Source organism: Ictidomys tridecemlineatus, chromosome 12 (genome assembly GCF_052094955.1).
Source record: "Ictidomys tridecemlineatus isolate mIctTri1 chromosome 12, mIctTri1.hap1, whole genome shotgun sequence".
Classification (NCBI taxonomy): Eukaryota; Metazoa; Chordata; class Mammalia; order Rodentia; family Sciuridae; genus Ictidomys; species Ictidomys tridecemlineatus.
The window spans coordinates 63,017,414-63,044,661 of NC_135488.1; the positions used below are offsets into that span (position 1 = coordinate 63,017,414).

Sequence of the window (27,248 nt, forward strand, 5' to 3'; positions counted from 1 at the left end):
CTGCAGCCCTCCTCTTGCCCACTCTCCTGCAGCCTGCTCTGGAGGCAGCCTCCCCTTCTGCCGCACACGGGCCACACTGCACATGCCCAGCAAGAGCTCGCCACCTTCTCAGCCTTCCAGGAGCGCTCTGGACCCGGCTCCCTGCTGCGTGTTCTGTGTGAGTTGTGGCTTCTGGCTCCAGGGTTCAGGTGGCAGTGTTTCAGCACTGGCCACACGGTGCTTGGGGCTCACGGCCACCTCCCACCTGAATCTCCCCTAAAGTAGAATCACTCTGTTCGGAAGGTACAGCTCCCTCCCCAAGGTAATTACTGGACATCACCCCTCTCTCAGCCACCCTCCAACCTCCCAATCCAGAGGGGCCTGATCTTGGGTCCCCGAGTGCAGTGGAGAACCAAGTGGGGCTGGAAGGTTCCCTTGGGGACCTTGGGGCCTGGGTGGGACCGGAAAGGAGGCTGGTTTTCCAGCCCTGGGGTGAGCGGCGGAGGCCACATTTAGAAGCCACCTTCTCCAGCTCTGCCTTTTCCAGCATGTTCCTGCTGCTCCTTCCGAGTGAGCCTGGTTTCCTGAGGAAAGGTCAGACCAGTGGGGAAGGCCAGGCCTCAGACTGCAAGGAAAAGCTGTCTTTCTCCAGCTCAGACCTTTAAAGCAGAAGGAGGAAGCAGAGGGAGGGGTTCCCAAGAGTGTCAGGGTCAAGGTTGGCTTGAGCCAGAGCTCCCGCAGCCCGCTCAGCCTGGAGCGCCCAGCCTGACTCTCCTTTTTTGTAAAGTGGAACCTCTTCCTCAGCATGACCAAGGAAACCCGACGGTTCAGGTGACTGCCCACCCGAGCAAAGGGCAGACTTGGAAAGGAAGGAGGGTACTTGAGTGAGGAGAGGGGAGGGGGCGAGGGGAAAGCCCCAGAGAGGAAAGGAGGCCCGAAATGCTGGTGGTGAGGCCAGCCAGACACCCGGGCTCCAAGCCCCCTACCCCCAGGCAGCCTTGTAAAAGCAGTTCCAGGGGCCCTGCCCACCTGCTTCTCCCACTGAAAGGCCATACCAGCAATGGTGGCACCTGGCGCTCACCTGGTCCACCCAGACACACCCCTCCCCTGCCCAGCCACCCCCACTCCCCTCCCTGCTCAAGTACACAGTCAATGCACTCTGTGGTTCAGTCTGTTTTATACTGAAATTATATGAGCTGATCCAAAAGGGGATCAGATGGGGGGAGAAAGAGATGATGAAAGTGGGTGATCCCAGAGCAACATGTTCGTCAGTCACTCTTGCAGCAGGTGCTATCCGCCCAACCTGGCAGGAGGGTCAGGCTGCGGAGGTCTGCAGGAGCTCGGCTGAGCTGGGCGGACGAGGCAGGCCAGCCCTGACTGGGAGGGCAGCCCGCGCCCCCTTCTCCAGAACAGGAGGGTCCTCAGCTGAAGGGCTTCACCAGCTTCATGGCAGCATAGTTCTGGAGGGAGGAAGGAGGCAGGGACACTTGGTGACCCCTTTCCGGGCAGGCACAGCCAGAGCACCTGGACAGGTCTGAGTGACAGGTAGGAGATTGGGAAAGGAGGCTCATGGCTCCTCACCCACCTGCCCACTCCTTGCCCACACCTGCTTCTCCCCCACACTTGGAACAAACTCCACCCTGACTGGCACACCCACCCATCAGGCAAACCCATGCCCTCCTGAAGCCACTCACACCCTCCCCATATCTAGGACCAAGGCCACCTGAATTGTCCCATCTTCTCTTCCATTAGTCTGGGGCCCACTCCCACCTTCCAACCAGGACTCTGATCATCAAGGCCCTGGCCAAGGGACTCTGATCCCCAAGGGCCTAGCCTCGGGAGGCCCACCCTGGGCTCTTCCTGATGCTGAAGGCAGGGCCACAATTCTCCCCTATGGCCTCCATACACACACACACACACACACACACACACACACACACACACACGCATGGAAACCCCAATCTCATTGGTCACCCTGCTCCTGCCAGAGAGAGAGTTGGGCTGTGGAGCCCTGACGTGGGGCAGGACCAGAGATGGGTGGCCCTTGATTTAGCCCGGCCTGCTGCAGGACTGACAGGAACCTCCCCTCCCCACTCCACCCTCCAAAAAACCATGAACACATACACAACACAACACAGGGCTCCTAATTGGGACAGTATGTTCCCCAGCGCCGGCCCGGGGAAGCCAACTCTGGAAACAAAGCCGGCCGGCCTTCCCCGCCAATTCTCCTCTTGCCTCCCCACGCTGGCCCTGCTCCCAGCTGGCTCCGAGGGGGGAGCCGAGAGGAATCAGACAGGCTGCCCCCTCGCCCCTCCCAGGGGAATTTCCAAGAGGGCGGGGGACTGGGCCCACTGGAGGGGAGCAGCCCCACCCTGGGCCCCTCTCCACTGGGCCTGGCTTGGGCCAGCTAGCATAAGCCCTGTGTCCCTGGCCTGAAAGCCAGGTGAGGGGCACCAGTCCAGTCCTCACAGAAGTGGGACTGGCCAGGTGACTGACTTGGGTGAAGGGGAGCAGGACTTTCCCAGCCTGGAGCAAAGCCTACAAGCAAAAGTCCTGCTGCCTCAGTCCCAGGCTGGCCCCTGGGTCCTTGGCGCCCTGGACTAGGATGTGCCCCTCCTTGTTGGCTGTAGGAGAGGGAAGGCAGGGTCAGTATTTAAAGAGGACAATTTCTAGAAAGACTTGAGGGACAGTGATACTGTTAAGGAGTCCAGGAGTCAGGGGAGGGCCTCTGAACAGGACCCCCAAAATGCTACTCGGCTCCTGCCCACATGGCTGAGGCTAAGGCTAGCCCCAGGGACACAGAAGGACCACAGGCTAGAAAGGACTAGAAGCCTCCCCTTCCCACCAGCCAGGCAGAGAGACTCCTTCCCAGATCCTAGGTCTGCCACCCAAAGGCCCCATAAGGTGGGCAAGCTGGCTGTGGCCTGGGGTTAGGCATAGAAAGGGCAGTGGGGGTGCTGCTTGGGGCCTTCCCCTGCCCTCCCCTGGGCTCTTTGGGAAGAGACATGGCTTGATATGCTGCTCCACAAGGAAGTTGAAGGAGTTCCCCTGGTCCTAGTCACAGTCACAAAAGGCCAGAGCTGACCTGGTCGTCCCCCACCACCACCCCCCACCGCCTCCACCTTGCCAAGGTCACACAAGAAGTCATGGGTGGAGCTGGTCTTGCTGAGTTCAAGTGCAGAACTCCATCTCATTTAACAGCACTTCTCCAACGTCAGTGTGCCCAAAGGCAAACTCTGGGGGCTGGCCCAGGACTCTGCATTCTAGCCAGTTCCCCGATGATGCTGGTGCTGGTGGCTTCAGGCCCACGTGGAGGAGCGTGCCTGCACCAGCCCCCCTTCCTAACCCCTACAGCTTGGGACTCCTAATGGAATGTTCGATTAGCCACGGTGGCTGGCCTTATTCTGTGGTCGTCCTTATTCAATGTCTCCCAGGAAACCAAGAACTTCTGGTGGCACAGGCCTCCTCATCTCCTCATGCCCCCAACGTGCCCACTCTGCCCAGACACATGTGCTGGCTTGAGAAAGCCTCCCAGCTAGCTGATGGCAGCTGGTATGCCCAGTGAGCAAAACCCAGCTGGAGCTGACCCAGAGACGGGAGCTGGGCAGCCTGGGCCGCCCCTGGGAGCAAATCCCAGGCAGAAGTTCTGGGGCCTCGTCACAGCCCAGGTCACCTCCGGCAGCAGCTTGTGCTCCAGGACACCATACTTGAGTGGTTCCTTCTACAGACCTGTCTCTAACCTTGGGATCTCTTTCTCCTTTCTTAAAGAGGCCCCTGAAATGATACAAACTTCCAGGGCCCCCCAATCTGGGTTCACCACAGTCCAGTTTGGCCAGTTGACCTCAACTCTTCTTGCTAGCCCCAGAAAACATGTTAACAAGGCACCCGAGGTGACCCCAGCCAGCGTGGGGGGCCTGGCCCGTAGCTGGACCCATCAGCCATCCTGGTTCTGGGCCTTCTTTCTTGCGTTGGCCCCTAGAGAGCTGGGGCCTGGACATCCGTCCCTCCGTGGCTCCTCTCCGTTTATGACATTAGAGACAGCATGGGGTGGTCTATGGTTTCAAGGCTTCCTCCTCTGGGACACACTCTGCCGACAAGGCAATGCCAGCTACCAACTCTCAGCAGGGGAGTCTCCACCCCTTTCCACCTCCTGGAAGGTTCACAGAGCAAAGAGCTGCCTGGGAGTCATTCCCAGCAGCTACTGCAATGAGGACGAGGCTCCCGGACTGAAGTGAGAAACCAGTGATCCCTGGGCAGGAGCTGTGTGCTGGAGCCAGCCCTTCCCCTCCGAGTCTTTGCTGTGAAAATCAGTGTATCCAGGGGCTGGTGACACCCTTCTCTGTACGTTTTTTATATAGGTTTAGAATGCTCATATTACAAAGATGTAAAGGACGTGAGAAATCAGGTGTGATCCTGAGAATGCTGTGATCCTTTCAATGTCTGAAGTTCTAGAGACACTGGGGGCTGGGGCATTTTCAGAGTTACCTGTAAAAGCCAGGGCAGACACCTGAGCCCCCCTTCCCCGGGGCAGGGTCCCATGGAGCTGGGACACAGCAGCCATCATGGGTGTGGGCCTAGCAAGCTCTTTGCCAGGTATCAGCTGGCTTCTTACCAAGTGAAAGGGACCCTCCACTGTGTGCCCTGCCAACCTGAGGGGCTCCTGGGCCAGACCCCTGGGCCTCCCCTTTCTCCAGCCCCACCCCCACTGCAGGAGGCAGGACACACTCTACCAAGGTCTTCAGGAGACACCGGGACCCTCTCCTGCATCCTGCCTCTCTCTTCCTCTGGACTTAGCAAGTGGGGTCCTCAAGGCAGAGTGGCCATCCCCTGTGGTCCCCCCAGTTCTTAACTTCCTGTCCAAACCCAGTTTCCACGTCGTCTTTCCAGAAGTTTCCCCTGCTCGCTCCATCCCAAGGGGCCTCATCTTTTGCCAACCCCTTGACTACACAGGTTCCAGGGGCTCGCTGAAGACCCCTGTGTCTCCCCAACAGGGCAAGGACTCAGTTTCCCCCCTGGGACTAAAGGCTCCCCAGGGGTCATCCTTAGTCCCCTCATGGGACCAGGGACTCCTGGGGACAGAGGCTACTCCTCTTCCTGAGGATGAGCTTCCCCAGCAGCCCCACAGCTCCCCCAGATCGGCACAGCTGCCTCCCCATCGGGCCTGCTCACCGGGAAGGCGTAGACGAAGATGCCCAGGAACAGCAGCAGGATGAAGAGGATGAGGAAGAGGATGAAGGCGCACCGGAAGCGCCGCCACAGGATGAACTTCACAGTCTTGTACGGGGAGGTGAACCACAGGAAAGAGGTGTCAGGGCGCCTGGAAGCAAGACCCCAGGAGTCAGCGAACCTGAGCCTGCAGGTCGAATAGCCCTGGCCTCCAGGGTGCCCAGGACTCACCTGGCCTCCAGCCTCTGCCCCTAAACTCAGCCCCTGAGGTCTGCATCCCTGTCCCCAGCCCCTGCTGCAGCATCAGCCCTGACTCTGACTCCCTCCTGTTCTCAGTGCTCTGGAGCTGGTCCCCAGCTGCCCTCCCCAGGAGCCTTCCCCGGAGCCCACGCCTCAGGCCTTCATCACAGACCCCAGATTTGGGAGCTGCCATGTTGGGTGAGCCGTGGCCCACGGGCCCCAGAGCAGCTACCCACTTTCCCAGACGGCCATGGCTGGGCCGCACTCGGGGAGGATGGTGGGAAGAGAACCCAGAGGCTGATTTTCTTTCACTCCCAACCAAGAACCTCAAAACCCTCCCTTCAACCAGCCCCACGGCTCAAAAGAACACACAGGATTCTGTGTCCAGATCAAGGCCGTGTTCACGTCTGGTTGTAGCCCTGGGTCTCACGGCTTTCTCTTCTCTGTCTACCAGATCCCAGCATCCGGGGGCAACCACACCCCTCACAGCTCGGCCAGATGCATGGCACTCAGGATAGCGCTGTGTCAAAATGAGCCGTCTGTACTAAGCAGGCTGGCTGGGGACATCATACACAGCCCCAAGTTCCCAAGTCTTTTTTTTTTTTCTTTGTACCAGGAATCGAACACAGGGGCATTTAACCACTGAGCCAGGTCCCCAGCCCTTTTTTTATATTTTATTTAGTGGCAGGGTCTTGCTAAGTTGCTGAGGACCTCACTAAGTTGCTGAGGCTGGCTTTGAACTTGCAATCTTCCTGCCTCAGCCTCCCAAGCCACTGGGATTACAGGCATATGCCACTCTGCCTGGCCCCAAGTGTCTTTTAGTGACTGTCCAGGAGCTGCCTTTGAGAAGCCCACATCCATTGGCTTGGTTTATTTTCCTAAGAGATGTATGGTATAAAAAAGGGGATTTAAAAATTGTATTTACAATCAGAAAAATGAGAAATTATACCCCATTTGATTCAAATGTATGAAATGTCAAGATCATTGTATTGTCATGTGTAACTAATAAAAAATAAATAAAATAAAATAAAAATCAAATTTAGTCGGGGAAAAAAAAGCACTGGTCTCCCCATTTCACAGATGGGAAAATAAAGCCCAAAAAGCCATCCGAAAGCCACAACACCAGAGGACAGTCATGGAGGCAGCACGGTGAAGGGAAAGACCTGGATGAGAGCTAATCAGAGCACACTGGAGAATTTCAGCTTCCTACTTTCCTAGTTGGAAAAACCTTATTTAACTTTGCTTTGTTTTCTCACCTGTAAAATGGGGATAATGACCACCCAACAGGGACGGTTCCCAAGGACAAGGTGTACATGCTGCATGACAGCACGTTGGCACACAACCCCTGACATGATGCCTGTCACCTGCCCCCTCTCTGAGCCATGTGGGCCTTGTGACCTGTGCATGGCTGTGCATTGGGTGCCCCCCAGGAGGGCCTGTACCCCTCTACCTCCTGGGCACCAGGAATGGGGCTGGGCACTAACTTTGGATCCTCGAGCTTTGGGTTCATGTTGGGTTCGTCCCGTCCCTGGCCAGCAGGCCGCTCCTCATGCTCACTCTCTGACACGATCTCCAAGGTCATTTCCAGCTTGCCCTGTGGGAGGGACACACAGTCTGGTTAGGGACTACCAGGTGGCCTGGAGAGGAGCCAGGCTGGGATGCACACAAGGCCACTTCATTGTTTTAATATTTTTAAGATGTTGTGATGATAAAAGCCGAACCCGCTCCCTGGGGAACACTTAGAATCTACAGAAGTGTATAAAGAAAGATTGTCATCCATACCTCCACCGCGTGCAGACAAGCAGTCAATAACCTTTTATGCCCCAAAGCTGCAAGTGCAGGGAATATCACACTGTACACACAGGTCTACGGCTCGCCCTTTTCACTTAGGAATATATTTCAGCATATAATTATATATTCTTTAAAGTTTGGTTTTTAATGATTGTAAAACATTTCATGGGTGCTTGACTGTAATGTATTTTAGTAAACTACTTATTTTGGTTCATTTAGGTTGTTTCCAACCCTTTGATATTATAAAATAATGCTGCAGCAAACATCCCAGAACTATTTCGTTTTATCTGGTTATTTCTTTAGAAGAGAGTTTAGCAGTGGGACAACAGAGTCCAAAGGCATAAATATGGTTACATCTCTAGCTGTATGCTACCAAAGTGCTTCTCCCCACACTAAAACCTCTAACATTCCTAGCAAAGTAAATAAGGAGGTCTGTCTCTCTACGTTCTCACCATTGGTCAGTATTTCTTTTTTGATATCTAATTTAATAAACAAAAAAAAATCACATTAAAAATAGTCTTTTAATTACTAGAAGGAATAAACCCCTTTTTTGCATGATTAATGGACATCTGCACTTCTGTGGATTATCTACGGAGGTCCTTTGCTCATGCTTCATTTGGGGTGTTAGTATTTTGTAGTAATCATTACAATTCTTCACATAACAAGGGTATTTTATTTCAAGGGCCACTTTAGGGTTGGCTGGCTGCCGGCTGTTTCTGTGTCTGGGATTCGCTTCCTTCTGCAGCTGCTCTGAGCTGGGGGATGGGCAGAAAGAAGGTTCTCCCTGGTCCTCTAATCACCCCCAGATCAAACCTCTCAGCAAGGAGAGCAGAGCCAGGATGATCCCCAGGAGGGAGGGTCCTGCTCCAATGGGAGAGACAAGACCCCGTCCATCCCCCAGGAAACCCAGATCACTGTTAGGAACACACAGAATAGAAGCATCGTCCATTATCTATGTATCCATCCATCTATTTATTTTTTATTTATATTTTTTTGGTACCAGGGATTGCACTCAGGGGCACTCCACCACTGAGCCACATCCCCAGCCCTATTTTGTATTTTATTCAGAGACAGAGTCTCACTGAGTTGCTTAGGGCCTCACCACTGCTGAGGCTGGCTTTGAACTCGTGATCCTCCTGCCTCAGCCTCCAGAGCTGCTTGGATTACACGCCCTGCCCAGCCATCATAGTCTATTTAATTAAGTGTCCCCTGGGTGTGAGCCTCAAAGGAAAGAAAGGCTGAGGATGAGAACGGGGACAGGGGAGGAGAATGCCCTGGAAACTAGAGGGACAGAGGAGAGGAGAAGGGAGCACGTGCTCCCCGCCACTCTCTAAGGAAGAAGCCACCAGGCACCCTCCACCGGGGGGCTGGGGAAGCAAGACTCACCGCGAGAATCTTCTTCTCACCCTCCTCTGCTACACAGGGCCACCAGCCCTTCACTGTCTTCTGCTCAAAAAGGGACACAAACAATTCCGGGTGGAAGGTGTCGTCCAGCTGGTCCAGGGAGCACTTCTCAGCCGTCTTGGCTGGCTTGGGCATGCGGTTGAGATCCAGCTGCAGGGAGCCTGCCACAGAGAGATGTGCTTTGGCCTTGGGTGGCCCTAAGGCAGGCAGGCTAGAGAAAGCTCACCGTCACCTCCTCCGCTTCAATTCATGGCTTAGCCATGGGCCAGATCCCACAAACTGTCCACCCCCCATCTGGAGCCTCTCATTCCCTCCCCAGTTTCCCATCCATCTACTCAGTGTCCACCTGCATTCATCTTGTTGACTCATCCTTAACAAGCCCCCCGCTTCTGCCCTTCACCTTACTACAGACAAACCCATTCACACACAGACGTCTACATTCACCAGGTTTTTTAAAATTACTTTTATCAAGATGAAATATATATACCATAAAATGGATTGTCTTAACCCATTTTAAATGTACAATTTGTTGGCGTTAACTCCAGTCACAGTGTTGCGAAACCATCCCCAGTATTTCCAAAATGTTTTCATCTCCAAATAGAAACTCTGTATCCATTAAGCAAAAACTTCCTATTCTCCTCTTCCCTTAGACCTTGGAGATCTCTAGTCTACCTTCCATCTCTATTAATTTGCCTTTCCTAGATATTTCACACAAGGGGAATCATACAATATTTGCCCTTATGCCTCTGGATTATTTCACTGATTATGTTGGCAAACCTCAGACACATTGTAGTACACATCAGTAACATTCTTTTTATGGTTGAATAATATTCCATTATATGTATATAACCCATTTTATTTATTGATACATGTGTTGATGGACCTGAGTTGTTTCACTTTTTGACCACTGTGCATAATACTGCAGTAAACGTTGGCATACAAGTCTCTGCGTTCCTGTTTTCAATTCCCTGGGAGCACTGCTGCTCCTATGGTAATCCAGGTGTGTGAGCAATACCCACACCATTCTCCACAGCAGCTGCACCATGTCACACCCACCCCAGCAAGGTACAAAGGTTCCGATTTCTGCACATCCTCAACACCTCTGACTTCATCTTGGTAACATTACTATATTCTTGCCCTCCTAGGAGGTATGAAGCGGGTCCTCACTGTGGTTCACCCCTGTCTCTTCATCCACCCACCCGGCTTTCCAACCAGCCACCTTGTGAGAGTCACCTACCCTACCGTGCTACTCATCCTCTCTCCATAGCTGCAGCTATTTGGTTCAACCATATCAAAATACCAATAGGTAACTATTTTTGACCTTCAAGAACAGCAATCTCATGGCTTCACCTAATCCAATCAAATGTGATGGAGTCAACAGGATTGGAGCACGCGTCATGAGGGACTCATGGGAGAGATGGATTGCAAAATTGTTTCTGGGGCCAAATTGAAGAGATTATTATCATGGTAAGCTTAGATTTTTCTCAGCGTACAATGCTTAGTTTCTGTGGCTGGGCATTGGATCCTATTATTTTTCCTGGCTTTCTTTCTTTCTACCCATCCATTTATCCATCTATCCTTTTATCTACCCACCCACGTCAACCCATCTACCTCCCTCTTAGCCTCCACCTGTTCAGCACTATATCTATCCACTTGTTCACCAATGCATCACATTCATCTATCTATCCACCCATATGTCCCTCCACCCAGTGCAGATAAATATTAATTTCCCATTTGAAATATGATCCCAATATAATATTAAGTAAATATCAGAGTATTAAGACACACACACACACACGCAAACACACACAAATTATCCTATCACAATCTACATTAAAGATGATTAAGGAAACAAAAGGATTATCTCGGGATGATGAGATTATAGATGCTTAACTATTAAGACTAAAAAGTAACAAATATTCAAAGGGTATAAACTATCAATTATAAAACATGGTATAAAGTGGAAAAGAGAAATCTCATAGAATTAAAAGATAGTATTTGCTAATGGTTTTATGAAGTTTATTTTTAAAAACAAAGGATGAAGTGGGATGTGGTGGGACACGCTTAGACTCCTACCTATTCAGGAGGCTGAGGCAGAGGATCACAAGTTGGAAGTCAGCCTCAGCAATTTAGTGAGACCCAGTCTCAAATTTTTTAAAAAGAGGAGCAGGGGCATAGGGTGGGTGGTTATATAGCTTAGAGGCAGAGCACTCTCCTAGCATATGTGAGGCCCTGGATTCAATCCTAATACCACCAAAAAATAGAGTATAAGCCTGTTTAACTTATTTTCAACACTATTTTCTAATTCAGTAAACATACAATTTTCTTTTTTTTTTCCTTTTTCAAAATTAATTCTGAACCCTCACTCCATAAAGTATAAATGTCTCCATTTTTTTTTTCCCAACCTAAAGATTGAAGCCAAGGACTTATGCAGGCTAAGCAAGCACCCTACTCTTCAGCTTCATCCCTAGTCCATGATGCCCCCAAATTTTAATGTCTATAGCAAAAAGTTTCCATAAAAATATTAAGACCAAATGAAAAAATGGCAAGAAATTTGCAAGGTATCCTTAATATATAAAAAGCTCTGAAAACCAAGAATAAAAGATGAACATCTCAAATTTGACAATTTTTTTTTAAAAAAAAAGTAACAGTGGTAGCAAATGTTTAGGAGAAATGTCACCCTTGTACAAACAGGACACAAGTAGGAATATAAATAAGATATTTCTGGAGGGCAAATGAACAAAATGTTTCAAAAACCATTAAAATGTGCAGACTCTATCAAATCCACTTCCTACAGTTAAGGACAGCTATGTACAAAGGCTCCAAATATGTCTGCCTAGGGATGTCACTCACATTGGGAAAACCAAAGATGGCCTGACGATCTACCGAGAGAGGATAAACCAAGCAAAGTAGGCTCCATCTATACAATGAAACCCCGGGCAGGCAAATGTGGTGATGCAGATGTCAATGTAGATGGATGCCCATGGACCAGAGAGGGTGCTCTCAAAATGTTAAATTAAAAAAAAGAAACCCAGAATATAAAACAATATGTGTGATATACACCCATTCACATACTGTGCAGATGGATATTTATATACATGTCATATGTCTACATAGAATGCATACATACCCATGTTTGTTTATCAATGAACCAACATACAATAGTGTACATCAAAAGGTGGGTAGAGGTTATCTCTGGGTGGTGAGATTAAGGAGGAGGAAGAACCATTCTTACCGTGGTCATCTAATCTTTCTACAGGAATAATAGACAAAACAACAAGCCAAATAACAAAATTCAAATTGGGTGCCATCACTTTTACATCTGACTCTTAATGAAGTCCTGAGCAGCTCCCAGCCCTAAGTGTGCTGATTGCTGGGCATGGGACCTGGACTGTGGGAGTCCCAGGGAACAAGAGCAGTTTAATGGGCAGCCAGCCCTCCCCTGCTGGGAGCTGCTCCTCAGAACGCCCCCTGCAGAGGCTGAGGGCTCCCCTTTCTGCAATCCAGAGCCATCCAGGAGGACATCGGTGATCTGCCGCAGGCCACCCTGCTCCCAGATGGCAGAGCAGAAATGGAAGCAGGAATCCTGACTTCCGTGGGCTGCCTTTACCATGGATTCAAATTCTTTTTAAAATTTTTTTTCAATTGAGGTAAAATTCAAACAGCATAAAATTTACCACTTTAACCATTTAAAAAAAATATTTTTAGTTGTCGATGCACACAATACCTTTATTTTTATGTGGTGCTGAGTGTTGAACCCAATGCCCTACATGTGTGAGGCCAGGGCTCTACCACTGAGCTACAACCCCAGCCCGCACTGTAACCATTTTTAAATGTGCAAATCAACGGCTTCTAGTGCATTTAGAGTTGTGTAACCACTGACACCATCTAATTCCAGAACATTTTCATCGGCCCCAAAAGAAACCCCTGTACCCACTAAACAGTCCCTTTCCTCCCTGCCTCTTCCTCCCAATCCCCACAGATGGTTCTGCCTCTCTGTGGATTCGCCTCCTGTGGGCCTTTCCTATACACGGAGTCATGTAATAGCTGTCCTTCTGCATCTGGCTTCTTTTACTCAGCATGTTTTTCTTTTTTTCTTTTTTCTTTTTTTGTACTGGGATTGAACCCATGGGCACGTAACCACTGAGCCACATCCAGCCTCACTAAGTTGCTGAGGCTGGCTTTGAACTCGTGATCCTCCTGCCTCAGCTTCCTCAGCCGCTGGGATGACAGACATGAACCACCACCCACTGAGCTTATTCCTAAGGTTCCTCCATGGTGTCGTGGGTCAGCATTTCATTTCTTTCTCGTGGCATTTTATGAATAATACCCTATGGATGGACCCCGTTTTCCAGAGTTAACACTGGAAGAGCTAATGCAGAGTCGCCATCTGTGTCCCCACCTCCCACCCCTGCAGAGGCACTGCCTCTGCTAACCCTTCAGCCCAGCTCCCTGCTCCCAGCTCAGGATCACACCAGCCCCACCAGACCCCTGGGATCGGGGGATGGAGTCTGTGGTTTGTTCTTTCAGCCAGCACCTGGGCACAAGGAGGAGCAGTGGCTGGAACACTGTGATTTCTGGACTCAATCTGTCTGGACTGGGGTGCAATGAGAGCACCCGCCAAGCACGAAGCCATTCAGCCGTGACAGGCAGCACACACCTGTGCAGGCTTCAGCCTGAGCTTCCCCTCTTCCTCACCAACCCGAGTCCCCCATCCTGCACGAGGCCCACCCTGGAGGCCACTCTGATCACTCTGACACTGCTCCGTCATACATTTCACTCAGCACTGGGGACCCAGTGACTCTGAGCCCCCTGAGAGCAGAAAACCCTACCATGTTTTCCAGGGGCACACGGACACACACACACACACACACACACACACACACAGCGCAGCGGGTTCTGGACCAGCCTCTGATACACAGTGCTGGCCGACCGGAAACAAGGCTCACCCAGAAAGTCATCAAAGGAGAACTTGTCGTTGTCCCAGATCTGGAATACCACTCTTGCTGGGATTTTGCTCTCTGTCTTGTCCAGCCTCCAGAAGGCATCCTGGCCCAGAGGAAGAGCAGAGAAGGAAACAGGGAATAAAACATTAGTGAAGCCACAGTCCCTGCAACCTGGAGGGCTGCCTGGAAGAAGAAGTGGAGTAGGATGTCCCTGGAGTGGGACCTGCCAGAGCCAAGTCCTGGTGGGAAGGCTGGTCAGGGCAGATTCTGGAAGGTAGTGTTCAGGATCCACAAGAAGACCACACAGGCTCACCTCACGTCATCTGGCTCCATTGGCCTCCCAACCCTGTCAGTCAAGGTTATCACTGGCTTTTCAGACAATAGAACTGAGGCTTGAAGGAGTTAGAGGACTTTGCCCAGGTTTAACAGCTAATAATAAGAACATTAATGTCACATTTCCTACACATTGGCAGCCCTCTACCACTAGACACACGATCCTTCCAACAGCCTACAAGGGGACACTATGTTTTCAGCTGAGGAGACCAAAGCAAGCAACTTGTCCAAAGTCCCATGGCAGGAAGTGGCAAGCTGGGGTTCCAACCCAGGCCGTCAGCTTCCAGGGTCCTGCTCTGAGAGTGATCTCAGCAGGGCTGAGATCTCAGTGGGGTCCCCCACCCACCCTGGCTGGCACCAGAAGGAACCACAGCACACTGTGATAAGGAGCTGGCACTGGGACCAGGACCCTAGCTCGTCCCTCATCACCCCTCTCCATACCTCTGCACCCCCAGAGCTTGCCCCAGCACTGGGAGTCCCCATCCTCCTACTGGAACAAGAGGAGGGGTCCCTTTCTCCTGGTCCCACCTCCCTCACACCAGCTCCACCTGGAGCCAGGTCACCTTGGACTGCTTCCCTCAGAGCCTCATGGAGCAACTGAGGGGTGTGGACCCGAGCCAGCCCCTGACTCCAGCCACACTCGACCCCAAGGACTGTCACTGGACTGTCCTGCTCACAGTGGCTTGTTCTTTCTCTTGCTGGTGGCAAGCACAGGCGAAGATCTGGAGAGGCAGACAGAGGAGGGCCTAAACCCAAGTCTCAGGGACACTGGAGGTGCTGGGGACAACAGGTTCACGGGTCCTGAGTGCCCACTGAGCAGCATGGTCACACAGATCCCACGGGGCTCTCTGCTGAGCCCATGACCATGGCCCTTGAGAAGTGGGCATGGTGCACAGCCACCTACAGGACTGCTGCCTGGATTGGAGCAGGCGCCCAGGTCCCCAGCCGCCCTGGCCCCCGGCCCTCTGTCTGATGTTCCCCTTTTCCAGGCCCCAGCCCAGCCCAGCCCTCCTGCAGGTGTCTGCCTCCTCTGGCCAGCTTTTATGGCCAGCTCCAGGCCCGCCTGCAGGGCCGCCAGCAGCCTCCGATCCTCTGGCCGGCCTGGTTTATGGGCTCAGTAATGAGCCAGAGGTTCAAACAGCCCCTGGTGGGAGCAGCTGGGCGGGGGCTCCAGCCTGGGGAATGAGCCCCCCAGGTCCCCGGCGCTCATTATGCTCCCAGCCTGGGCCCTTTTACTAGCTGTTTATTTGCAGGGTGGGTGCCTGCCGCACTGCAGGCCCCGGTGGGTGTGCTGGGCTCCAGGTGGGGAGCTGGGCCAGGGCAACCAGCGGTGGTTCAAAGCAGCCGGATGAAAGGAGACCTTGTACTTTACGACAGTCTCGTCTGGTTAATGGGGTCCCTGGAGGGCCTGCCTGCCAGAGGCCCTGAAGCCCACGGCCGAGGGCTGGCTCTGCAGCAGGCCCAGGGAGCCCACAGGCTGCACAGCCCCTGCACCAGCCCACCTCAGACATGTCCGTCAGCCCAGACCAGCTAATTAGGGCCCTGCTGTGGGCATGGCTCCACCTGCCACCCAGGGCCCCTTCTCCCCAGAGGCTGCCTTCAGAACCACCTGGGCTGTTTCTGTTCCTCCTCCTCCTGTGACCTCAGTCTCTGCCCCCAGCCATCCTCTGCACAGAGCCTGAGGTCAGGAGCACCTGCTGTCCCCTCGTCCCCAAATGTACCTCTTACTCACTCTTTGACTCCTCTCCCTCTTCTCCTTCCGAGTGGAGGCCATCAGGCCAGCCAGACCCTCCCGGTCACCCTCAGTGCTTCCTCTGGTACCCCGTGAGCTAACCCAGCTTCTTCACTATGGCCTTCGATGCAGACACAGAACTTCACTGATGCCCAAATTATTAATCAGCAACTCCACCTGGGCCCTCAGAGATGCCAGGTCACCCTTCTCATGCCACCAACCAGCATTCTCCATGTCCCCTCCCCATTCCTCTTTCTCCCACTCAGCATAGGCACTGTTTCCCACCCTTTCCACTTGTCCCAGATCACGTGACAGGCCAGTTTATCTCTCTTCTCTTATTTTATAGAAAAAGACAGAAACCTCCCCTCTGGCCACCCCCTGCCACATGCCCACCTGTCACAGTGAAGGGGTTGCCTCATCTCCCATCAGAGTAGCCATGTGCATCACATGGCCCCAGTTTCCCCATCCGTGCCAGCCCCTGTAGGGCTTGGGGAGCCCCTGAGAAGGCTCTGTTCTCCACTCCTGGCCCCGCCCTCCCTGTCCGCAGCAGACTTGGGAGGGGTGTTGGGACCTGTATGACATGGTGCATGGTGCTCTCTGACAGATGGCAGCATGTGTTCCATTTGGGCACCAGTCTGGGACAGACAAATACTGGGCAAAAGCACAGGAGATGAGACCTAGCAGTGATCTGGGCTGTCCTTGACTCCACAGAACCTCCTGTGGCTAACTTCTGCTCTCTGGCAGGTGCTACCCAGCGATCCCTTTTGCCTCGTTTCTCTGTGTCTTCTTCTGTTTGATGATCTGAGAATGTCCAATGGGCATTTTTGTTTCTCTAAAGTACAGGTGACTCTGTGTTGGGCTGGGAAGGATCAGGCAGAGGAGGCCATGAGGAGAATTGAGAAGAGCAAGGTAGCCCGAGCCTATCACCTATGTCCCTTCCTGAGCTCCCGCAACCAGTCAGGAGAGAGAGAGAGAGAATCACAGGGGCTTCGGGGCCTGAAGCCTTGAGACACACCCAGATGGAAACCAGACCAGCAGGACCTACTCAGAGAGGGATCTGCACCAACAGGTGGCAAGACATGCCAGGCAAAGTGGTGGATGAGGGTGATCAGAAGCTCCCAGGGTGCCTCTGCCTCCGGTCAGCCTGGCCCAGAGCCCCTCACTACCCACAGCAAGCCCTTCACTGTGCTCTGGTGGCTGCTCCCTAAGGGCAGGCCTCAGGCAGGAGGCACCTGCCATTGGCTTTGCCTAGATCAGAGGTAGAAAGGCTGTGGCCCAGAGGAGACCTAAACTGGGAGATGCTGAGACACAGAGACTGAGGTCCCCAAATCCACCTCTCCCTGCTGGCTGCTGCTGGCCTGTCTCTCCAGGTGCCTTCAGCCTGCAGCGAGAGGTGGTGGAGTGGAGAGAGGAGGGCAGCGCTTGAGGATCCCGGGGACTGTCCAACCTGGACAGCAACTTCAGACACCAGACACAGTTGCAGGAGGCCAGGCAGCCAGAGGGATTGCCAAGCCACGCCCAGTGCTAAGGCAACCCAGGCACACACCAGGCCAGCCCTCTTGGGAAGCTCCCCAGAAGTCACCCCTCTCTGCACCTCCGATGACCAGGCTGGGGTTCCCTCTCTTCCCATGTAGACCCCAAGACCCTTCCTGCGGCCTGGCTCGTCTGGGGCAGGGAGGAAGGCAGGGTTGGTAAGGTTTGAACTTGTTCATGTGACAGATGTGTCACTTTGTGGTGTGGGGTGGTCATGGGTGGCATCAATGCCAGAGATGGCAGTGATAAAGGAAGAGGAAGAAGAGATGGTGGCAACAGCTTTGGAAGGGAGAGGAGCAGCAGAGAGATGGAGCAGTGCCCGTGGGGACATCGGCAATGAGAGGACAGTGTTGTAGCGCTGGCAGTGGGGGGAGAGTGGCGGGGACACTGATGGGGATAGTAGCCATGGGATCCCACTGGCAATGCAAAGCCTGGACTGAGAGCCCTGGGGCCAAGGGACACTCACCTTCTTGGAGACAGAGCAGACTTGCTCGGCAGGCAGGTAGTCAAAGGGGAAAATAAACCTCCAGTTGAAGTTGCCCTCGCCACCCAGGGAGCGGTAGTGCACGTCTGTCTTCTGTCTGTGGTCTTCAAAGCCGACCATCCAGCTAGACACACACACACACACACACACACACACACACGCCAAAAGCATTTATTGTTAAGATTTCACAACGTCCCCAACTTGGGAATGAGGAATTGCAAAGGTCAATGAACTGGGTAAATGATATGGCAAAGAGAATTCCCAGAAATCTCCAAGATGCAAAAACGTGCCACACATCAGAAAGCAGACTGACATCTCAGCCACTGTCCCGGGGCATCCTCAAACCTTGTAACTTTAGCCCAAAGATGAGTGCAAAAGAAATCTGTTGGGAGGACAATGTCCCAAAGGAGGAGACCCTCCAAGACCCTCCTTTGAAGCCTGCTGTTCTCCCAGAGCTCCACCCACTGGGGGCCTCCTGAGGGTGCAGGGCAAGCCCCTGAGCGGGCACAGGCAGAATGGCCATGGCGCCTTACCCTTTCACATAAATGTCGCTCATCTTCTCCCCTGTGACGCTGAGGTCGTCCAGGATCACGTCTTTGGTGTTCCAGACAATACAACGCAGGAAAAACCTGAGGGGATGGAGAAAGACTCAAATCCACATAGATTTCCCACCAGAGCTGAGCAGCTGGCTCATCGAGGAAGGCCTGACACATGCCTGCTGGACACTGACCAGACCCAAAGGAGAGCTGGACTCTGAGCCCCAAGTCGCATAAAGCCTGGCCAAGGAGCAACCTGCGGCTCCCACCCAGAGCCAGCACGACCCTCCCGCCTCCAGCTTAGCTGGGAGCCTGGGGTTGGGTCAGTCACCTTCTGGCTCTCCGTGGGGTGATGTTGAAGGGAGGTCCAGGCCGTCCCAAGGCCTTGGGAAACAGGTCAATCCACATCTGCAGCTTCCCCTGTGAGATACAAGCCTGTTTTGCCACCAGCCTTTACATTCAAATGGCCATGACACAGCTGCTCTGTGCCAGGCACTTGGGGAACAGGGGACAGAGAAAACTCAGGCCCTGCCAGGAAGAGGCTTCCCTGTGGGGAAGGGACCCTAATCAAGGGACTGCAGGGTCCTCTGCAGAGGTGAGCCAGCTTCCCCACAGGCTACCAACCTGGCAGACTCCCCGGGGGGCGGGGGGCAATGTGTGTTAGGGAGTGGTCTATGCAATATGGTGGGGGGCACAGAGCAGGGTTTAGTCAGGGGACTCAGAAGGTCTCTAGGAAAGGAAGCCCCTCCACCTGCCCACCTTCAGCCCCACCCTCTCTGCAAGCCCAATGTGAATTTTGTCCCCATCTTATGGGGCAGGGCTTGCACTGCTGACCTTGCACTACCTTGGGGAGGCTGGTCACCAGGCCACCTGGGGAAAGAGAGTCTGCTTCTGACAAAGGTATCTCCAGGACTCACCCTGAACCCACCTCATCTGTGACCTTCTCTCCCCTTAGCTTCCTCCAAACCCAGCTCTGGGCTCATCTCCTCCAGGCTCACCTCCCCCCTTCTGCATGGGAGGGTTCCCCTGCCCCTCCTGCAGATGCTCTCTATGGCTTTCTTTGCCCTTTGGTTATAGGGTACTAGGAACCCTCTCTGAACACCCAGCTGCAGCCCAGCACAGGGATGGGCATCTGACACGGAGCCTCTGACAGATGGCAGTGGGCAGGGAGACACCCTGAGGACCGGGTAGAACAGTGGGGCTCTAGAAGGGTGGACTGAAGTCAGAGGCTGGGCCTACACATGGCTAAAGTTTCTGGGATTCACCCCCCCACCCACCCACCTCTGAGAGCTGGAGGTGGCCAGGGAGGCCAGTTCCTAGAGGTCCCTCCTAGTTCACCAGTGGTGACCACTCACACTGCAAAGGAATGGGTCAAAGAGGGACTGGCCAAATCCCAGGGGCTCTAGTGTGTCCTTTAGGTGTTCATGCTGACCTTGGGGTGGGGCTCTAGGGCTCAAGGGCTCCAGGACCCAGAGGCTGAGGTCCTACCTGTTCAATGTCTGGCTGCAGAGGGCTGTAGAGGGGCCGTGACTCCACGTGCTCGGGGACCAGGCCCTGCTGCTGAAGAACGTGCAAAGCCAGGCGCTCCTCTACGGGGCCCAGGTGTGGGTTTGGGATCCTGCCAGCCTCTACCCCAGAGAGAGGACAAAAAGTTACCAGAAACAGGACCCTGAGAAGCCTGGCCTACCAGCCAGAGACACGGACTTGGAGGACCCTGTGCTAGAGGCCTGTCTGGGAGTGATGGTGGTCCACATGCACGTACACACCCACGAGTACACACCCAGGGCACTCGGGTGTGACCACGTACACCAACACACACACACACACACACACACACACACACACACACACACACACGTTCACCCATTGGACATGCCCTGCCCACCTTAATAGGGATCCCAAAGAAAGAAGAATGTCCCTGTAGGAGCCAGTGATCCGGCTCTGTTCCCAGCTGCCTGGGTGACTCTGGGCAGTTTGTTAACCACTCTTGGCCTCCATGGCCTCATCTGCAAAATCAGGCAGATGTTGGACCTCACAATTTTATGACCACGAGCCCTGGCCCCTGTGCTAAATGTGCTCACAGAGCAACAGTGGCCACTGGAGGAAATGAGACTGTCCCTAGATCAGATGCACGCTCCATAGGAAAAGGGGGGTGGTGCCTGATGGCTGAGCCTGGCTCGGCCGTAATCTGGGGAAGTGAGGAAAACAGAACGAGGGGGAGGAGGGGGACCTGAGCAGGGAGGCATCAAAGCTGTCATTTCCCTTTTATAACCTCAGCACCAGCTCTGACATCAAACACCTCTGAAACAAGCAGGAGGCGAGGGGCCAGCTGGGCCTGTAAACACCTCCGGGGAGGCTGAGCTGCTCTGGGTGGGCAGTGCAGGCCTGTGGCATCCCAGACACATGGAGAGCACGTGGGGGGATCTCAGCCATCAGTATCAGGCAGAACCGGGGGCAGGGGTCGGGCACTGACGGACCTCCTGCCTGCCATTTGGAGACATAGGTGCATGGACAGTACCCAGGGGGTCTCAGAAGGTGCATCAAGGTCCAGTTGGTGGGCTGCTGCAATTCAAGTAGAAAACTTTTTCTCAGAGATGGATGTCCCCCAAACTCTGAACAAAGTCTAATTACCAAAGCCAGAAGATGAATCCTAACCCTGACCCTGACCCTGATCCTGGCTTCAGACTCACTCCTATCCTTGCCTTCAGATGAGCTCCAACATGGCCTTGGACAGAGCTCTGACCCTGACCACTGACCTTGACCCCACCCTGACCTCTGATTTTCACAACGTTGTCATGGCTAAATATTGGTCCCAAAACACCAAGAGTAAACTTGGTGCATCTGTGCTGTCCTGCAGAAATCCAAGCCCTCACCCTACTGACATGGACCATGTCCACCTGAGCCTTTACGACAGGGGAAAACCTGAAGAAAGAGGAGAAAGAGAGGGAGACTCGGCATGGTGTGGGGGTCACAGGAGAGCTCACCGATCTCCTCAATGGTATATTCTTTATCCTGAAAGGTCACAGAGTCCGTCCGGTACACAGGGGCCTTGACCCTGTGCTGCTGGCAGAAGAGGTGGAGGAGCTGGGAGGGGCGGAGCTGGTCCCTCCATTGGTTCGGTCCAGAGCTGAAGCCCAAGTACAAGGCAAAGATGAGACACTCCAAGAACATTGAATGGGGCAGAAGGGTCGGTAGTGACCTGTGTACCCCCGAGATGGCATCACCCACCCTCCACTTGCATCATTTTCTAGATGGAAAAACAGAGGACCAAAGAGGCAAAGGACTTAAGTACCCATGGAATTGGTACTCAGATGTTTCCAATTTCCCAAGTTAGAGAATCAGACCCAAACAAGACTCAAGATGGTGGGAAGAGGTACCATCCACCTGCGAGTCCCCTGACAGACCATCCCGGAGTTCCCCGCAAGGCCCAGCGGAAGCCCACTGACATCTCCTTTCCTCCTCTTCCTCCTTCCCTCTTCATCTCTTCCCAGGTGCCCAGTTCTCTGCAGGCCTCCATGATATATCAGAGAACTGGGTTGTAACAATACAAACAAGAGGCAGGTCCTCAGAGTCAGATGAACAGGCTCAAATCCTAAGCACACCACTCATAAGCCATGGGCCTTATTGCACCTTAGTCTCCTCATCTGTTAAGTGAAGTCAAGGCCCCCATTGGGCTCAAGGGGAGAACACCTGGGAAGTGCTAAGCCCGAGGTGGACACACAGCAAAAAGCTCAACAGACAGGGTGACTGGTTGTCAGAGAAGCCACGGGCCCCAAGCACATACACACAGTAGGTCTGCGGGAGTCCACAGCGGGCCCCAAACTTGGACAGCAGCCTGTTCTCCAGGTCAATGACTGTCTCCCCAATCTTCTCATCCTTGGAGAGGAGGTCATAGTCGTAGACGGTGATCTTCAGGTCCTTCTCCAGAGGCAAAGTGCAGGTCAGCTCAAACATCCTGCAGGAGGGGTGGACTTCAGGACCCTGCCAGCCCCCTGATGTCAACAGACCCATCGAGGAGCAGGACGAGGGCAGGAGCTCAAAAGTCCACCCTTCTCCAGTCTCCTGTCACTCACTCATAGAGCACATCACCCATCGGACACTGTACACAGCTTGTCTGAGAGGGTGTGGGTGTGTGTGTGCGTGTGTGTGTGTGTGTGTGTGTGTGTGTGTGTCCCATATAAATTGGGTTGAACAGGTACCCGCCTGGCAGCCCCCAGAATGAATGAATGAAGTGGAACAGAAAGTTAAAATTGAAGCTCCCACTACACCACCAGGAGACAGGGGATGTCAAACCCCAAAGCCAGGAGCCAGAGCTCTGGCATTTACCAAGGGGCTGGCCCAGGACCCACTCTCTGGGCATGTAGGGCAGCACACCAACTTCTAGGGCAGAACGGAAAAAGGATTTTTGAGCAGATTTTTGGGGGAGAGGAGCTCCTGCAGGGTCTGAGCCCCCGGCCACCACCTGGGTCAAGGTGCAGGTATTCGCCCTCTTCCCCTTGAAATGAGTTCCCTGGAGTGGGAGACACAGGCCCACAGCCTAACTCACGCTCAGGAGGCTAACTCTGCAGAGAGGAGAAGGCGAGGCCCCATCTGGAGGTGCTGTTCTCCCGTGGACAGCTGAGCAAGGGACCCAAGTGCATCTCACGGAGGAGGGGGTTGCCTCAAGGCCAGACTGGATCTGCTCTGAATCCTGCCCCAAAGGACCTCCCAGGTTCCAACAGCCAGAGACTGTGGAGGGGGCCATCTTAGAACCAGGCCATCTGAGGACCAGGGGGTAGGAGACATTCAGCTCAGGGAGGCAGCATCTCCCACATCCCAAGAGGAGAGAAAGAGGCTCAGAGGGTCTCTAAGAGCCTCTTGAAAGCACCCACAGGAAAATAAATTGACTCAAAACATTTGTCACCCAGAGAACAGCCGAATGACAAGGGCAGCTGGCACATGGAACAGACCCTTCCCCTGACCTGCACTCACCAGCCATAGGGGAGGGGAAGAAAAATAAGCAGGGCAAGGGGACAGGCAGAGACCCTCCACACGCTCACCCGCACACTGCATCTGGGGAACCTAAAGAGTAGCTTGAACAGGAAAATATTCCCCTAGCACCATCGGGGTGTTTAGGGTTAAACATGGATGAGCATAGTAGCTTCACCCCTGTGGCTGTGAGTTTGTGGCTTTCTTAAAGTGGCTGAGCTTAGCAGGGTACAGTGGCTCATGCCTGCAATGCCACACTTGGGAGGCTGAGGATCACAAGTTTGAGGCCAGCCTTGGCAACTCAGCAAGACCCTGCTCACAGTGAAAAATTAAAGAACTGGGTGTATAGCTGTATAGTGGTAAAACACCCCTGGATTCAATCTCAAGGACGGATGGATGGATGGATGGATGGATGGATGGATGATGGATGGGTGGATGGATGGATGGGTGGATGGATGGGTGGATGGATGGGTGGGTGGGTGGGTACGAATGTAGGTAGGTGGATAGATGATAGATAGATAGATAGATAGGACTCAAAGAAGGCAGAAAAGCCATGTGCCTACCACTACATCCATCAGGGAAGGGCACTGTCAGACAACAAAGCTGTGTTTGATTATCTCAAGGGTTGTACAGAGTATTTCTGCTGGGATCTGGGGGAGCAAGAAGCACCAGGCACACCAGCCTTCAGGCATGATTTGGAAGGAGATGGGAGTGAGAGGAGTGTGTTCTCCAACCTGCCCTGGGTGCACACACAAGCACAGGCACGCACGCACACACATTGTGGGACAGGCCCATCTACTGCCCATTACCACTAGCCACAGCCCTGTGCCAGCCACTGGGGCTCAGCAAACAGCGCTGCCCTCTGCACCCTCCACCTTCCCTCCAGTCCCAGCCTGGTGGTGACGCATTGCTGACCAGGACCCTTTTCCCTTCAAAAATTGCATTTCCCCAGGCTGACAGGGTCTTGGTCACAGGCTAAATGACAACAACTAACCAAATGGATTACCAGGTATAAATTCAATATGTCACTTGACTCTATCAGAAGAGGCTGCTTCTGTAGGTGCTAGAGAGACAGCCACCAGCCGTCAACCTAAAAAACCTCACAACCAAGCAGTGATTCAGGATTTCAGGATGCCCAGAAGCTGCTCCCGTAGCACGAGCACTGAGACTTCCTTCTATTGTTCTCGTTGCAGAATCACTTACTCTCTCGGGTCTACATTCTTCCCCTAACTACCCACAGCAGACACATGTGGAGCACTAAAAGAAAAATCATTGATTACAACATGGTCCATTGGACCAGAAAAGCAGGGTAAAAGGACATTAGTGGAAAACTGGTGAGAGCCTAATAAAGTCCAGGGTTTATTGGACAGCAATGCACTGATGTCATTTCCTCATTTGGGTGAAGGTAAGATAGAAAGTAGGACTAAAGGTATATGCAACTCGGTATCCTCTCTGTCACTTTTCTGTAAATCCAAAGAAAAAGTTTATGCAAAAAGGAATTAATCGATGCATCTTCTGAGCTTCTGTGCAGATTTCTGATCTAGGCAATCATTGTGTTAACTAGGGGGCTTCTGCTGGGACTCCAGCCCTTGGCTCACTGAGAGCTAGCTCAGATTATACCCACCAAATGCAAGATTTAGGGAATACAGTTCTGCCCCAGGAGAAAGGAACTGCCCAGCAGCAGCCCCATCTGCCCACTGGTCTGTGGGGTATCCAGACTGGCTTCTGCAGCCCGGGACCCAGCTGCTCCCCACTTACTTTCCAAATACAGGCTCCAGAGTGCAGGGGATGTAGTTATCCTGGTCACTCACAGATTTCTTCCCGATGGAGATCTTGATGTAAGGATCACACTGAAGGACAACACAGAGACACTGAAGTGAAATCATTATCCCAATGTGTCTTTGGGGGCTTCTTGAGTCCCCTGCCTCCGGACGAGGTGAGGGGGCCAGCCATTGGGAGGCTATGATGTGGACTGTGTTCTGCCAGGCCAGGAGGCCCACCCTACACCCCATGGCCCCTGACACAGGCCTTTAGCCTCAGCCCCTGCAGCGGGAGTGGGGCACCTGAGTCTTCCTTACCCCTGATCCATCACCCCACCGGGAGAGGCTGGGGGAGTGCCCAGCCCCCATGCTCGCACACTCGACAGACTGGATTCTATGTGGGACTAGGCCAGGCTGGGGTCCCCTCTGTGACTGCTGCTTAAGCAGATGGACAGGGGGAGAGATGGTCCCACTTTCTCCACCAAGACTGGCCCAAGCCGATCTCCTGGATATGGCCCAAAAGCAACAGCAGTCCTTCAGCTATCCTCCAGGAACAGCCCAGCCAGAGAAGGCCCAGGGCAAGTCTGGCTGGAGAAGGTGTGAAGGATATAAGCCATCCCGGCCACATCCTGGAGGCCATCTGTGGTGCCAAGGCTGAGGATCATCTGACCTCCCAGCCCTGAGAGGCCAGGCAGCAGGAGGAGAATGCTGAGCCCCTCCCCACAGCCTCAAGGACACACAGGAGGCCTGAACCTGTGTCAGGAGGTAAGAAAGGACCACTCCTGCCTCTCAGCTCTCTTCTCTCTTTCCAGAGTTCCTCTGTCCCCCAGTTCACCGTCTCCCTGTGACTCCCGGATTCCTTCCCTCCTTCAAATCTCCTTCTTCCATCTCTGGCCAGGATTAGAGTGAGACAGCTGAGTCTCTTGCCTCGGGCACACAATTTAAGGGAGGGCCCCCAAAAGTCAGGACTCAAGATAAATAATACTTCAGTGCAGTGTTTTGAAAATTAAAATCAACGCCAATAATCCATGATGAACAAAACACCAGAATGTTAAATCAAGGCACCTCGAGCATTCCTGGTTTTCCTTCTACCTCCAGCTCCACCACAGCTGGGCACAGCAGTTACCAACCCTGCTCCTCCCTCCTTCGTTCCTTCCTTCCCACCATGGATGCCCTGTAAATCCCAGCCTCCACCGACACCTTCTCCAGGCTGATCCTTATGTCGCATCCTAATGGCCCATGGATCAAGCCCTCCCATTTCAAACCTTTGCCTGTGCTTTTGACTCCTCTTAAAATACTACTTTCTTCTCCCTCCTGACCTATCAAAATTCCATCTGTACTTAAGAATCCTATTCCTTCCCCAAAACCTTCTACATATTTCCAAAGTCCTGTACCAACTTTGCCCTTCTCTGACCTCCTACATTTTGGTCCTTGACAAAAACTCCATCCAGTGACATCTCAGTTCTGCAGGGTTTTTTCTGGTTTCCCCGGCTTACTGTGACTCCCTGAGGCAGAGACCATGTCCAGACTCCTGAGGCCATCTGTAGTCCTGCCTGCCATTCTGAGTGCTCTAGGAAAGTTACCTTCCCATTGGGGTCCTTGGGCTGCAGGCCAAATGCTCGGACAATGTAAATGCGGACCAAGCACTCCTGGGGCCCCTGGGCAGCCAGCTGGTGGAACTGTCTTGGGGGCATGGGGATGGCTGGATCTTCTGGGAGGGGATAAATTTTGAAGAGGCCCTGAAAAGAATGAGAGGTTAATTTTGATTTTTAGCATTGTCACCAGCACGATAACCATTGTGACCATTGCTCTCATCTCTAGGAGAATCATCACATGAACTTCACCCAGCCCAATGCCGCCCCATTACCACCATCAGGAGCATCACTACTTCCACCACCCACGTGGTCACCAACATCAGCACCACGGTCACCACTGCAGTTACTGCCCCCACCCCCTTCTTCACTTAGGCTGACCCAGGGACACATCCTCAGGGACTTACCTTAAATTCCCCAATGACAGATGGATCTTCTGTCTCCTCCTGAGTCTTGCCCCGGTAGAGCTTGAAGGTGTTACAAAAGTCGGACAGGCCTTCGAAAGCCTCCACATTCTCCAGTGATGTGTCATAGACCTGTCATAGGGGGACAAGGGAGAGCAAACAGAGGGACAGCAAAGGAAGAGGAAATGGGAAAAGGAGGGAACACACAATAGTATGAAAGCAGAGAAAGAGAGAGAAGAAACAGAGAAGAAAGTGAGTGAGGACCAAAACAAATAAAGGAACACAGACAAAGAGAAGGGCAAGATGGGAGAGGTGCAGAGGAACCAAGAAGAAGAGAAAGAAATGGGGGGAAAGTCAGAGATGGAACGAAAACCCCAGGA

At 53.2% G+C, this 27,248-nt stretch overlaps 1 protein-coding gene across 20 annotated transcripts in view; it reads right to left on the minus strand.

Annotated features, from left to right (window-relative positions):
- Positions 1 to 1,139: 1,139 nt before the first annotated feature.
- Dysf (dysferlin) overlaps positions 1,140 to 27,248 on the minus strand; it is a 204,689-nt gene continuing 178,580 nt past the window's right edge. For all 20 annotated transcript variants that reach the window (XM_078029034.1, XM_078029038.1, XM_005322138.5 and 17 more), the window contains 14 exons: positions 26,872 to 27,000; positions 26,456 to 26,611; positions 24,871 to 24,962; positions 21,929 to 22,099; positions 21,129 to 21,271; positions 19,633 to 19,772; positions 18,476 to 18,564; positions 18,142 to 18,237; positions 17,591 to 17,732; positions 13,530 to 13,629; positions 8,563 to 8,741; positions 6,870 to 6,979; positions 5,149 to 5,296; positions 1,140 to 1,439 (listed from right to left, as the gene is read on the minus strand). In XM_078029034.1, coding sequence (XP_077885160.1) covers positions 1,401 to 1,439; positions 5,149 to 5,296; positions 6,870 to 6,979; positions 8,563 to 8,741; positions 13,530 to 13,629; positions 17,591 to 17,732; positions 18,142 to 18,237; positions 18,476 to 18,564; positions 19,633 to 19,772; positions 21,129 to 21,271; positions 21,929 to 22,099; positions 24,871 to 24,962; positions 26,456 to 26,611; positions 26,872 to 27,000 — 1,734 coding nt within the window. In that variant the 3' untranslated portion in view covers positions 1,140 to 1,400. The remainder of the gene's footprint in view (positions 1,440 to 5,148; positions 5,297 to 6,869; positions 6,980 to 8,562; positions 8,742 to 13,529; positions 13,630 to 17,590; positions 17,733 to 18,141; positions 18,238 to 18,475; positions 18,565 to 19,632; positions 19,773 to 21,128; positions 21,272 to 21,928; positions 22,100 to 24,870; positions 24,963 to 26,455; positions 26,612 to 26,871; positions 27,001 to 27,248) is intronic.